A 12,476-nucleotide genomic window follows, 5' to 3' on the forward strand; every position below is an offset into this window, starting at 1 on the left:
CCTTTCTCCGAAGGCGAGTTTTTGAAAGAGTGCATGGTAGAGACAGCAGGTCTCTTGTGTCCGGAGAGCAAAGCCAAGTTTGAAAAAATCAGTTTAGCACGCAGGACAGTGACTCGCCGCGTGGAACTGATTGACGAAGATATAGTCAGCGAGTTAAACAAAACACCTCAGATCTGTCCTGAGAATTGCCACAACAAAACTAACTCCAGACTTTGATGCACTGGCAAAAAAGGGAGACCAACAACACTGTTCCCACTGAAATGGTGAGTTTTTCTGCTGTGTTATGAAAAAATGCATATGGAAAGTTTGGAAGTGCGTCTTTTAATTAAGAGCAATGCGCATTTACGCACAGCAGCGGTACAGTAGCTTTATTAACACGCCGCACATCGCTCTTAATTTAAATTTAAATTTTCAGCTGCAGGTAGGATATTTAATACAGCCTATGTCTGTGTGCTTGGCAACGATACACGTGTACTGTTTGCGCGTGAAGGCGAGGGCGTCCGTGGCGAGTTTGTAGAGCGCGCGGTCAGGACAATCCATCCATGATTTTGCGGAGTTTAACACAAGTAGATATTATTGAGCTTGAGTATTTCGTTGTGTAATAATATGTTTTGAATGTTGAAAGTGATTCCATTTTTCAATAAATGTTGATTTCTTTAACTTTGCACCTTCGATTGAAACTTATTAAAAACAGACGCAATCTTGATAAATCACAGTGCGTATGTTATTTTAATCTATTTACATTTCCTCATCCCGGTATCTGCGAAATAGTATGTAAATGCCATATCTTGCATATTCCTTGAGACAAATTTATTAACTGATAAGGGCTATTTTTCACATTTGAAAGACAGTTAATAAATTGGGTTGTAGTGTTCTTACTGTGCTATGAGGTTTGCACACACTACATTTAATGCTTTAGTATATCCGGCCCAAACACTCCCTCCAAATGCTCCTGGCCCGGCCCCTCTGTCAAATTTTAGAACCCATTGTGGCCCGCGAGTCAAAAAGTTTGCCCACCCCTGGGTTAAAGGCACAGGACGGCAGGCAGAGTGGTCAGGCAGGCAGAGTGGTCAGGCAGGCGGGCTCAGAGTCAGGGCAGGCAAAGGTCAAAACCAGGCGAGCTAGAAAAAGAGCGACTGGGGAAAAACCAGGAGCTGAAACAAAATGCTGGTTGACTTGACAAACAAGACAAACTGGCAACAGACAAACAGAGAACACAGATATAAGTACCCAGGGCATAATGGGGAAGATGGGCGACACCTGGAAGAGGGTGGAGACAAGCACAAGGACAGGTGGAACAGATCAGGGCGTGACAAATACATGTTAAAAGTGATATGATAAACTTTTACTTGACCCACAGAGATCATATGAAATTAATTCAATTCCCATACCGGTAAGAAATTAAATCTACTTTCACCCATGCTGTTTCGTCTAAATGACACTAACTCATAGTGGCATGGAAATACGATGGCATTGCTAAAGTTGGCAAATATTTAGTAGGAAACAAATACAAAAAATACAATAAAATACAAAAACACAGTCATGGGAAGCACAAATAAAATTAGGCAATTCAAGTTTCTATACTTCAACAGCAAAGTTAGATGAGACAGAAGTTTATGAAGTAGGGCCTTGTAAACACAAATGGAGTAATGTAGAGATCTGCAGATCTTTAGCGAAGCCCAGCCAACCTTTTGATACAGGATGCAGTGGTGAGTATCAAAACTGTCACCTGTAACAAAACAAAAGGCACTATGGTTGTTACGTCCGTCGTTGAATGAATGAGACCAAAGCGCAGCGTGGAAAGTGTTCATGATATTCAATACTGAAACACTGACAAAACAACAAAATATAAACGAACGTAAAGTTCTGCAGGGCTGGACAGCAACTGTGAAAAAACAAGATCCCACAAACTAGGGTGGAAAACAGGCTGCCTAAGTATGATTCCCAATCAGAGACAACGATAGATAGCTGCCTCAGATTGAGAACCATACCCGGCCAACAAAGAAATAGAAAACTAGAATGCCCACCCAAATCACAACCTGACCTAACCAAGAAATTAAAAGGCTCTCTAAGGTCAGGGCGTGACAATGGTGGCATCCAAAGGTTTAATAGTAGTATCAGCTGCACTTTGATAAATAATATCGCCACAATCAATTGTGGCCGGTAATATCAAAGTGTTTGCAATAGTGTGTGGTTTCATAGCGTATTGTGCCTAGCCATTCACTGTGGGAATGATTCATGTGCAACGGTCAAATGCGGCCCTTGGAGATCATGGGAAAAGGCTGCATTTGACCGTTGCACTTGAATAATTGCCACGGGGAATTGCTAGGCTCGCTACGTTATGAAACCACACTCTATTGCAAAGACTTTGATATTACCTGCCGCAATTGATATGGTGAAAACAATGTGTGGGGAGGCAGAGACACAGAAACTCACATCAATACCTTTGTCAGATAACACTGTTGTCGTGTCTTTGGCTATGCCGGATTAAGTGATATGATATGCTATTCTATAAAATCATTTCTCTGTAATTAATATTACCTGATTAAGCTAATCAGGTAAATAGTTAACTAGAAAGTTGGGGCACCACGAAATAATGTTTATAGAGCTGTTATCTTCCGAATAAACTCTTAACGACCTAGTAATCTTTTACATCAAATAGCAGTAAATATTTAATCGTCACCTTATTTAGTCTCATCTGAAAGTTGTAAATTCTCTTCACGAACACTGGCTAACAAGTTGAATCAGCAATACAAAATTTGGTTTAATTATTTATTTACAAAATACCTAAGTAATCACACAGAATTACATATACACAGAATGTATCATACATTGAGTACAAATTATGTCATAAAGGAAAACGTCCCTAGCGGACGGAACAGATATGACAGCTGGTTACACAAAGAAAGGGGGTTGGTTTGAGTGAAAGAGCGGGAAGACTGAGGAGCAAAAAGGTTTTGTGTCTATAGGACCGTAGGCAGCTATGCTATCGTAAATACAGTATCTTTTGCATTCTAAATTACCGCCCATTTGAAAAAGGAAAATGCAATAAATATTTACTCTGAGCTGCGCTTCGTTCGGTTGGTCGTAGATGGGAGGCCTGTCCTTTGAAGAACGTCTGGTGGTAGAATGGATACTTGGTAGTACCATCATCGTGTGGTAGAACAGTTATTCTGTCCGTCCTCTCCTAGCCCACGTCTACAGTTGCTGCGCTAACACAACGGTTAGGAGGTATCACTTCTTTAGTGAATAAGAGTTCAAAGTTCATACCAATTTGCCATACTTTAAGCTCATGCTATATTCTGGCTGGTTTAGTTGAAATTCATCCTTCCGGCGTGTAGGTCGTCACCTTCACGATCGTGTGGAGGATTGACGGACCAAAACGCAGCATTTGGAAAATAAGCCATCTCCTTTTATTGATGAAGAAGGCAAAACGAAACAAACACACTTACGAACTAACCAAAACAATCGTGAAGCTAAATAACGATGTGCACACACAGGCTACAAACGTATCACATAGACAACTACTCACAACAAATGAAAGCCTATGGCTACCCTAAATATGGCTCCCAATCAGAGACAACCGAAATCAGCTGTCTCTAATTGGGAACTCATTCAGGCAACCATAGACTCTCCTAGACAACTAAACATACATAGACAACGCTAGACACATGTACTCAACACAAACCCATATACTACACCCAACAACCCCTTTACCATAGAATCACCCAAAACCAACAAAACACAAACATTCCCCATGTCACACCCTGACCTAACTAAAATAATAAAGAAAACAAAGAATACTAAGGCCAGGGCGTGACATTCACATTGAAATTCGATGCTAATTTCGTTAGGTTCTTGCTGAGGTTGGCTTAGTTCTGTAGGTGGTCTTTGTCTTTTCAATGTGGAGACCTCAAGTCCACACGTCCTTGGAACAGGAAGTAACATTTTCGTCAACGGGTTTATATAGTGGTGAAAGAAGGGAGTGTTTCATAGTACAACCCATGTCTGTTCACTTGGGCGGGGCCTCTGAGTGAGCAGAGTGGTGTTCTTCTGACAAACTGTTCTCTCATTAAGAAGCTAAAAATTACATTTCATCTTTTTACAAACAATTTCATATTTAAACATTTAAATTGCACAACAATTCCATGTGAATCTGATAACTAGAATGTGTAGATTTTCCAAGATACAGTTTGTCGTCCTATCATCAGTAATCATGTCTCAGACGCCAACTGAACTGACATCATATTCATTAAGTCCCAACGCATATTTTCAACTGGTTGGATTACCGAAATATGGTTCCGTTTCCCATCTTTTGATGTCACCAGACTCTCTCTCAATGTTAACAAAGGCTTTACTAGAGTCACATCGGTAGAGTAGAGAGAGGAAAAAGGGGAAAGGTATTTAGGAAAAAGGGGAAAGGTATTTTTGATGTTGGCCATCAGGCCAACATCATGACACTGTTGAACAAAGAATTTATGCTATTACTAGCAATCAAGAGGAAACTGACTGAACCAATCAGAAACTCCCCAGCTTATGCTCTCCAAATGGATGATAGCTGTGAGGGCCAAGATTACCATGGATTGACTTTTGTTTGCTAAACATGTTTAGAGATGCTATTCACAAGGACATATTGTTCTGTCTAACGATTCCAGAGCATCAGAAGGCACAGGGGATGTTCAGTGTTCTGCATGGCTAAAGAATTTACGAAAAACAGATTCCATGGGAGTGAATGGTGGGCTTTTGCACAGATGGGGCTCAATCTATGGTGGGACAGCGGGCAGGCCTCTTTACTCTAGTTATGAATGTGTCTCGATCTGCCATATGGATGTATTGTATGATACACCGAGAGCAACTGGGGGCAAAAGAGCTGAGCACAGAACTCGGAGATACTGTATACTGCAGAAGGTAACTTAGTTTGTAAACAACATCAAACGACATCCACTGCTCGCACGCCTGTTCGCAAAACTGTGTGGAGATATGGGATCAGAGGACGACAATGTTGGTGGTTATCGTGGGGGAGTGTTGGAAAGATTGTTTGCATTGAGAGAGGAGCTGTCATTCACAATGTCAGTTTTTTTTTTTTACATCCTTGGTTGACTTTCTGTGTCAAATAAAATAAAATATGTCTCCTTGCCTATGTAACAGACATACTTGGGTAACTGAACGAACTGAATGCGAGCATGCAGGGAAAATACACCAATATTCTACAGATGAATGACCGAATCAGTGGATTCAGAGGAAATCATTCTTATTGGAGAGAGTCTTTCAAAAGCGAACCATGCGCACTTCCCTCGGCTGTGTGTTTCTAACAGAAAACAGCATCGGTAAGTGAGTGAAGACTGCTCACCTCCAACGATTGGAAGAGCACTTTGGGACCTACTTCCCAATCCGTTTGACCATGATCCCGGCTCAGTTGACATGCCAGTATTTGTATTTATTACGGATCTCCATTAGTTGCTACCATGGCAGCAGCTGCTCTTCCTGCGGTCAAACAAAATTAAGGCAGTTATACAATTTTAAAAACATTACAATACATTCACAACAGATTTAACAACACATCAAGTGTGTACAAAACCGAAAGTAAAAGATGCAAAAACTCAACTTAAGTACGGCACATAGAAATAGCGCACATAGAACTTGCTTTTAAGGAGAATGACTTTGTCTCGGGCCTAACAACACCCGTGCCAATATATCCTCCAAACACTGGTTTTGACGACATTATCACTTAAATGAAAGCATCTCCAACATAATCCAGGTATAATCAGGAATTCCCCAGGGCAGCTGTCTAGGCCCCTTACTTTTTTCAATCTTTACTAACGACACGCCACTGGCTTTGAGTAAAGCCAGTGTGTCTGTGTATGCGAATGACTCAACACTATACACATCAGCTACTACAGTGACTGAAATGACTACAACCCTTAACAAAGAGCTGCAGTTAGTTTCCATTGACAAGTTTCAGAAGAAAGATCTTTGTTTCTGGTCATTTTGAGCCTGTAATCGAACCCACAAATTATGATGCTCCAGATACTCAACTAGTCTAAAGGACAGTTTCATCGCTTCTTTAATCAGCACAACAGTTTTCAGCTATGCTAACATAATTGCAAAAGGGTTTTCTAATGATCAATTAGCCTTTTAAAATGATAAACTTGGATTAGCTAACACAACGTGCCATTGGAACACAGGAGTGATGGTTGCTGATAATGGGCCTCTGTACGCCTATGTAGATATTTCATTCAAAATCAGCCGCTTCCAGGTACAATAGTCATTTACAACATTAACAATGTCTATATTGTATTTCTGATCAATTTGATGTTATTTTAATGGACAAAAAAAAGCTTTTCTTTCAAAAACACAATTTCTAAGTGACCCCAAACTTTTGAACAGTAGTGTAGGTCTATAGTCCACTTGTCATTATAGCCACAAATGGTGGGAAAATGTTATGAAAATCTAGACATGGTGTAACAGGTGCAGTGTGTAATTCCTCAGTTTGCCATTGTTTGCCATTATATTGCTGGAGCTTTGATAAGAAGGCCCAGGCCTTTAAGCACATGGCTACTTACAACAAGCAAAAAAAGAAACACTGTCAAATGCGTGTATTTTTCAGCAAACTTAACAAGTGTAAATATTTGTATGAACATAACAAGATTCAACAACTGAGACATAAACTGAACATGTTCCACAGACATGTGACAAACAGAAATGGAATAATGTTTCCCTGAACAAAGGGGGGGGTCAAAATCAAAAGTAAGAGTCAATAGCTGGTGTCGCCACCAGCTGCATTAAGTACTGCAGTGCATCTCCTCATGGCCTGCACCAGATTTGCCAGTTCTTGTTGTGAGATGTTACCCCACTCTTCCACCAAGGCACCTGCAAGTTCCTGGACATTTCTGGGGGGGAATGGCCCTAGCCCTCACCCTCCGATCCAACAGGTCCCAGACGTGCTCAATGGGATTGAGAGGCGGGCTCTTCGCTGGCCATTGCAGAACACTGACATTCCGGTCTTGCAGTATATCACGCACAGAACAAGCAGTATGGCTGGTGGCATTGTCATGCTGGAGGGTCATGTCAGGATGAGCCTGCAGGAAGGGTACCACATGAGGGAGGAGGATGTCTTCCCTGTAACTCACAGCGTTGAGATTGCCTGCAATGACAACAAGCTCAGTCCGATGATGCTGTGACACACCGCCCCAGACCATGACGGACCCTCCACCTCGATCCCGCTCCAGAGTACAGGCCTCGGTGTCCCTTCGATAATAAACGCGAATCAGACCATCACCCATGGTGAGACAAAAACGCGACTCGTGAGTGAAGAGCACTTTATGACAGTCCTGTCTGGTCCAGCGACAGTGGGTTTGTGCCCATAGGTGACGTTGTTGCCGGTGATGTCTGGGGAGGACCTACCTTACAACAGGCCTACAAGCTCTCAGTCCAGCCTCTCTCAGCCTATTGCGGACAGTCTGAGCACTGATGGAGAGATTGTGCGTTCCTAGTGTAACTCGGGCAGTTGTTGTTGCCATCCTGTACCTGTCCCGCAGGTGTGATGTTCAGATGTACCGATCCTGTGCAGGTGTTGTTACACATGGTCTGCCACTGCGAGGACGATCAGCTGTCTGTCCTGTCTCCTTGTAGCGCTGTCTTAGGCATCGCACAGTACGGACACTGCAATTTATGGCCCTGGTCACATCGGCAGTCCTCATGCCTCCTTGCAGCATGCATACGGCACGTTCACACAGATGATTAGGGACCCAGGGCATCTTTCTTTTGGTGTTTTTCAGAGTCAGTAGAACGGCCTCTTTATTGTCCAAACTTTTCATAACTGTGACCTTAATTGCCTACTGTCTGTAAGCTGTTAGTGTCTTAACGACCGTTCCACAGGTGCATGTTCATTAATTGTTTATGGTTCATTGAACAAGCATGGGAAACAGTGTTTAAACCCTTTACAATGAAGATCTGTGAAGTTATTTGGATTTTTACGAATTATTTTTGAAAGGCAGGGTCCTGAAAAAGGGCTGAGTTTATGTGCTCTAATCCAGGGTTCCCCAAACTCTGTCCTGGGGCCTCCCTGGGTGCACATTTAGTTTTTTGCCATAGCACTACACAGCTGCTTCAAATAATCAAAGCTTGATGATGAGTTGGTTATTTGAATTAGCTGTGTAGTCCTTGGGTAAAAACCAAAATGTTGCATCTGGGGGCCCAGGACCGACTTTGGGCAACACATTGACTCATTGACTATGACCTCCCGGGTGGCGCAGTGGTCTAGGGCACTGCATCGCAGTGCTAGCTGCGCCACCAGAGTCTCTGGGTTCGCGCCCAGGCTGGGCTGGGTTCGCACCCAGGCTCTGTCGCAACCGGGAGGTCCGTGGGGCGACGCACAATTGGCATAGCGTCGTCCGGGTTAGGGAGGATTAGGGAGGGTTTGGCCCGGTAGGGATATCCTTGTCTCAGTATGTAATGAAATGTAAAAATGTAATAAAATGTATGCACTCTACTGTAAGTTGCTCTGGATAAGAGTGTCTACTAAAATGTAAAAATGACACTACTGTCATCAATATGTCCACTCCTATTTATAGTTTATCTCATCATCTTGATAAAACAACTTGTGTTATGTTGTGATCATGAGATAAATAATTCGTAATCTCGACATAATAATTATTTGATTGTTGTCCTCTCTGGGCTTTCTTGATAAATAGAGATGGATGTAAAAAAGAAAACTTCTCCTTTAAGAGTCATGAATATTAAACATACATGGGCGAGGTCTCTTCTAGTTCCCCCAGGTGTAACCATTTAAAACTCACGACCAAACTATATGTGTCTACTAGGTGTTTAGCAAGTTCATGTAAAATGCATGTTATACCTTAAACAACGTGTGGGTTGACTTCAGCAGTTTAACTATATTCGCTACTTTATGAGTACTGTGTGGTAGCTACATTTCCATGGCTTTGAAGTTGATTGGCGTTTCCGAAAATGCAGCGATGCTCCCGGACGACTACGGTTGTGTGGTGGCGAATCGTTTCTGTCAGCTTGTGGATGACGAGGCCGACCCGTTTGACTTTATAAAACAGGCCGAGGCACAAAAGGAGAAGAAAAAGAAAGCAAACCAAATGACAGTGAAGCCTAAAAAACCTGGACAGAGGGAGTCCCAGGGAGATAGGCGGGTCTCCGTTTTAGCCGACAGAGAAGACAACCTGCCAAGAAATGAAACAGGCAGGTGGCTAGTTTAGTAGGCTATTTAGCAAAGTTAACTAATGGCTGTCACTGCCTAATTGGCTAGCTAATAAATGCGCTTGCGTCTGTTCTGTCAAAGTGAAATTGTGTGTAGTGCACATGGATTCATTTAATGACATGGCTACTAGTTAGACACCAAAGAAAGTACTTGGTAACGCCTGGTTCGGGAGTTCTTTCACGTCAGTGAAGAGGGAAAGGATGCCACTGCAGCAGACTAGAGATGCAGCCTATAATGTGTAAAGTTACAACAGGAATCTGTTCCAAAAACTTCGTGAAGTACAAGGTTGCCGACTAACGCACACAAAGTAGCATGATCAATTCACCTAGTTAACTAGCGGACGAATAGGCATCAACTCACCACGTAAATTAGCTTATTCCTAATGTTTGGCCATAGTGAGGACAGACATTTTTTGGAATAAACGTGGTGAGTGAAAATTATGAAATGGCACACTCCTTACCCGGTATCTTATTCGGCCGCTTTACAACTTTGTATGCGTTTGGCAACCTGGTTATTTACGAAGTCTTTTAAACATTCCTGTTGGACCGTTCCTCAAGTTATACCCACCCGTATGGTTGCATTGACGAGCATAGAGGGCGCTATGATTCTACCCTGAAAATAACTTAATGCCACTGCGTAATTCTGGCATTCAGGCCTGCCTAGTCCTATTTCTAAATGGTGTAAATCCAGTTTTCAGTTGATTTAGGCGCTTTCAGCACTGTGCTGATGCTGCAATGTCATTCAGAATGAGTGGCATAACAAATGGGTGATGTTTCAGTAGACTAGATATATTGGCATACAATGTTATTGTCAACTCAGAAACGGTCTACAGTAAATTTGCCTTATCTCTAGATGATGCATGACAAATTTTACAATTCCATTTCAATCTCTGTTTTCAGGTGCTAAGTGGTCTGCCCGAGGGGGAGGGGTCCGGAATGAGAGCAGAGGGGTGGTGGAGGCTGAGAGTGGCGCAAGGCGAGGTGTCCTTGGGGAACGCAGGACCAACCAAGAGGTACACCCACTGGATTACTCCATCCAGAAGTAGGTCCCCTTTCTGTGGAGATGAGTGTTCCATTTGTCACTTGTTCCATCGCCTTCCTGGTGTGTGGCTATCCTATGAGCTTGGCCAAAGAAGCCTAAAATGTTTGACACTGCAAATGCCATGCTCAAATGAAATGTTATTTCATTACTTTGTCATTTAAAAAAAAAAAGTTCTCATATGGCCATCATTAGGACCTTTAACTTTCTCCACTTATGTTCTCTCAGGCCAGCTCATTATGCTTATGGCCAAGTTCAAGGAGGTGGAGGCGGCTACAGAAACATGGATACTACCGGTAGCTTCAACCTGAGAGGCAAGAGAGAATATGAACCCCACTGTGGAACGTGAGTGTTTATCAACGTTGCAAAGTAATGTCATTGTTTACAACATGGTAAATGTGAAGTTTTCTTGTCTGTCAGAGGCATCTCCCTTGAGGAGAAGAGAGGAGGACGTGGGCCCTGGAACAGGGGCTGTGTTCAAGACCCTATTTCCATGGGGTGAGTTTACTACCTGTTATTGATTATTTTACATTATAAATCCGAGCGATGGATGGTTTAGCATGGTTACGATCTTATCTATAGTGATGTAGGGGTGCTTGCGAAGCCTGATGCAGGAGGCATCCCACCTGAGGCCGGTCAACAGCCAGCAGCGATGGCGGGAGAGAATCAGTGAGTCACCGCACACGGGGGTGAATCCAACGCATGCCCTCCACCACAACTTTTGGGGGTGATAACAAAATCAATAGATACTGGGAAGATGCACAGTGCAACAGGTTTATTTGTTTTTAGCAGTTTTATTTAACCCTGGCATTCATCACAGCCTATCGGAGGTGGAGGTGGAGGGGGATGTGGTGGTCCAAGTTGCCATGGAGATGTCTCTGGACGAGTGGAAGGCCCTGCAGGAGCGGAGTCGCCCCAAGGCAGAGTTTAACCTCCGTAAGCTGGACTGCAAGGTGCCCTCCAAGGCCAGAGTAATACACAAGTCCAAACGCATTGAGGTGAGTGACCCCTTCAGATTAGAGCTGTGGAGCTTGAGCTTTGGCAGAACCCATACATAAGCAATTTGGCATTTATTTGTGTTAAAGTTGTCATGTTTCTGTTGTCTACATTTGGCATTTCCTCTCCTAGAACTTGAAGGCGGAGTCTGTGGAGGAAGAGGACTGCCACTTCTCCAGTCTGCGCAGGTCTGCCAATGACATCACTTCCCACTTGGAGTTCAACTTTGGCAGCCTGCTGCGCTCCAGCCGAGGGGGGAAGGGACAAGGCAGGGGGGAAAGAGGGGGGATGACTGAAAGGGTAGGTCTTCTCTCCTTTAGACAAGATGCTGGAAACCACTACATTAGGGCAGGGGGTTTAATGATTTTCATACAGTCCAGTTTTATTTTGAAGTGAATGCTACTGGCAACGGTTTGACCATTGCCTGGTAAAAACATATATTTTTATTAAATACAATGACAGATTATTTCTTTATGTAATCTGACCATTTTGTTAGGTGAGAACTTATTTCAGAAGCATGAAAAAAAAAAAAAAAAAAAACTATCCCACTTGTATTAATGTCCTGTTGTGCTTCTCTCCAGGCTTATGTCTTAGCCCCAAACCCAGAAGACCCCGATGACTTCCCTGCATTGGCTGTGGGGAGATAAATTATATGGTGATTAACCTAATACAATTTGGGAACTTATACATGGTGTGCCTTTAAAAAATAAATAATTATATGTCTTGAGATTAATTATGTTACAAAGGATTCCCTGTTTATATTTGCCTCCTGGTGAAATGGGTTGCTCTCTAATCTAAGCACTGTTTGTTGCTATGCCAACACACTGGTCTTGTGTACATTTGTTATTTCTCCTCCTGGCTTGTGTTCTGACTGAAGCAATGTTGAATAAGACCTGTGACAAATGCACTGATGGCTGGTGTCTTGTCTTACTCTGTTCCTCTTAAGGACACGACAGCCCAACAGTAAGGTTGGCCTTGCACAGTGGGTGTCCTGCCCCAGACAGAATATTGGCAGTCCATTTTCTTATAATTTTCCAGTGATTCTACATTTTCAATAGTCACTGTTCAACACCCAGATGTGATCTACTGCGAACGGCTGTCTGTTCCTGTTGATCTGTCTTGTACTTTACACACTTGTCTTACCAGTTTAGAGGTGTTCTGTGGTGACAGCTGCAGACAATGTTCAGAACCTTCACAGCACACATGAAGAACATGA

General features: G+C 42.9%; 1 protein-coding gene across 1 annotated transcript; it reads left to right on the forward strand.

Moving 5' to 3' along the window:
- The first annotated feature begins 8,792 nt into the window (after nt 1-8,792).
- On the forward strand, nt 8,793-12,424 carry LOC129826710 (intracellular hyaluronan-binding protein 4-like). The gene is made up of 8 exons (XM_055887726.1): nt 8,793-9,207; nt 10,126-10,267; nt 10,493-10,609; nt 10,685-10,762; nt 10,847-10,933; nt 11,085-11,262; nt 11,393-11,560; nt 11,842-12,424. The coding sequence occupies exons 1-8, from the start codon at nt 8,937-8,939 to the stop codon at nt 11,905-11,907; spliced, it is 1,107 nt and encodes a 368-aa protein (XP_055743701.1). The 5' UTR covers nt 8,793-8,936; the 3' UTR covers nt 11,908-12,424.
- Nucleotides 12,425-12,476: the final 52 nt, after the last annotated feature.

This window comes from Salvelinus fontinalis, chromosome 28, assembly GCF_029448725.1.
Source record: "Salvelinus fontinalis isolate EN_2023a chromosome 28, ASM2944872v1, whole genome shotgun sequence".
Classification (NCBI taxonomy): domain Eukaryota; kingdom Metazoa; phylum Chordata; class Actinopteri; order Salmoniformes; family Salmonidae; genus Salvelinus; species Salvelinus fontinalis.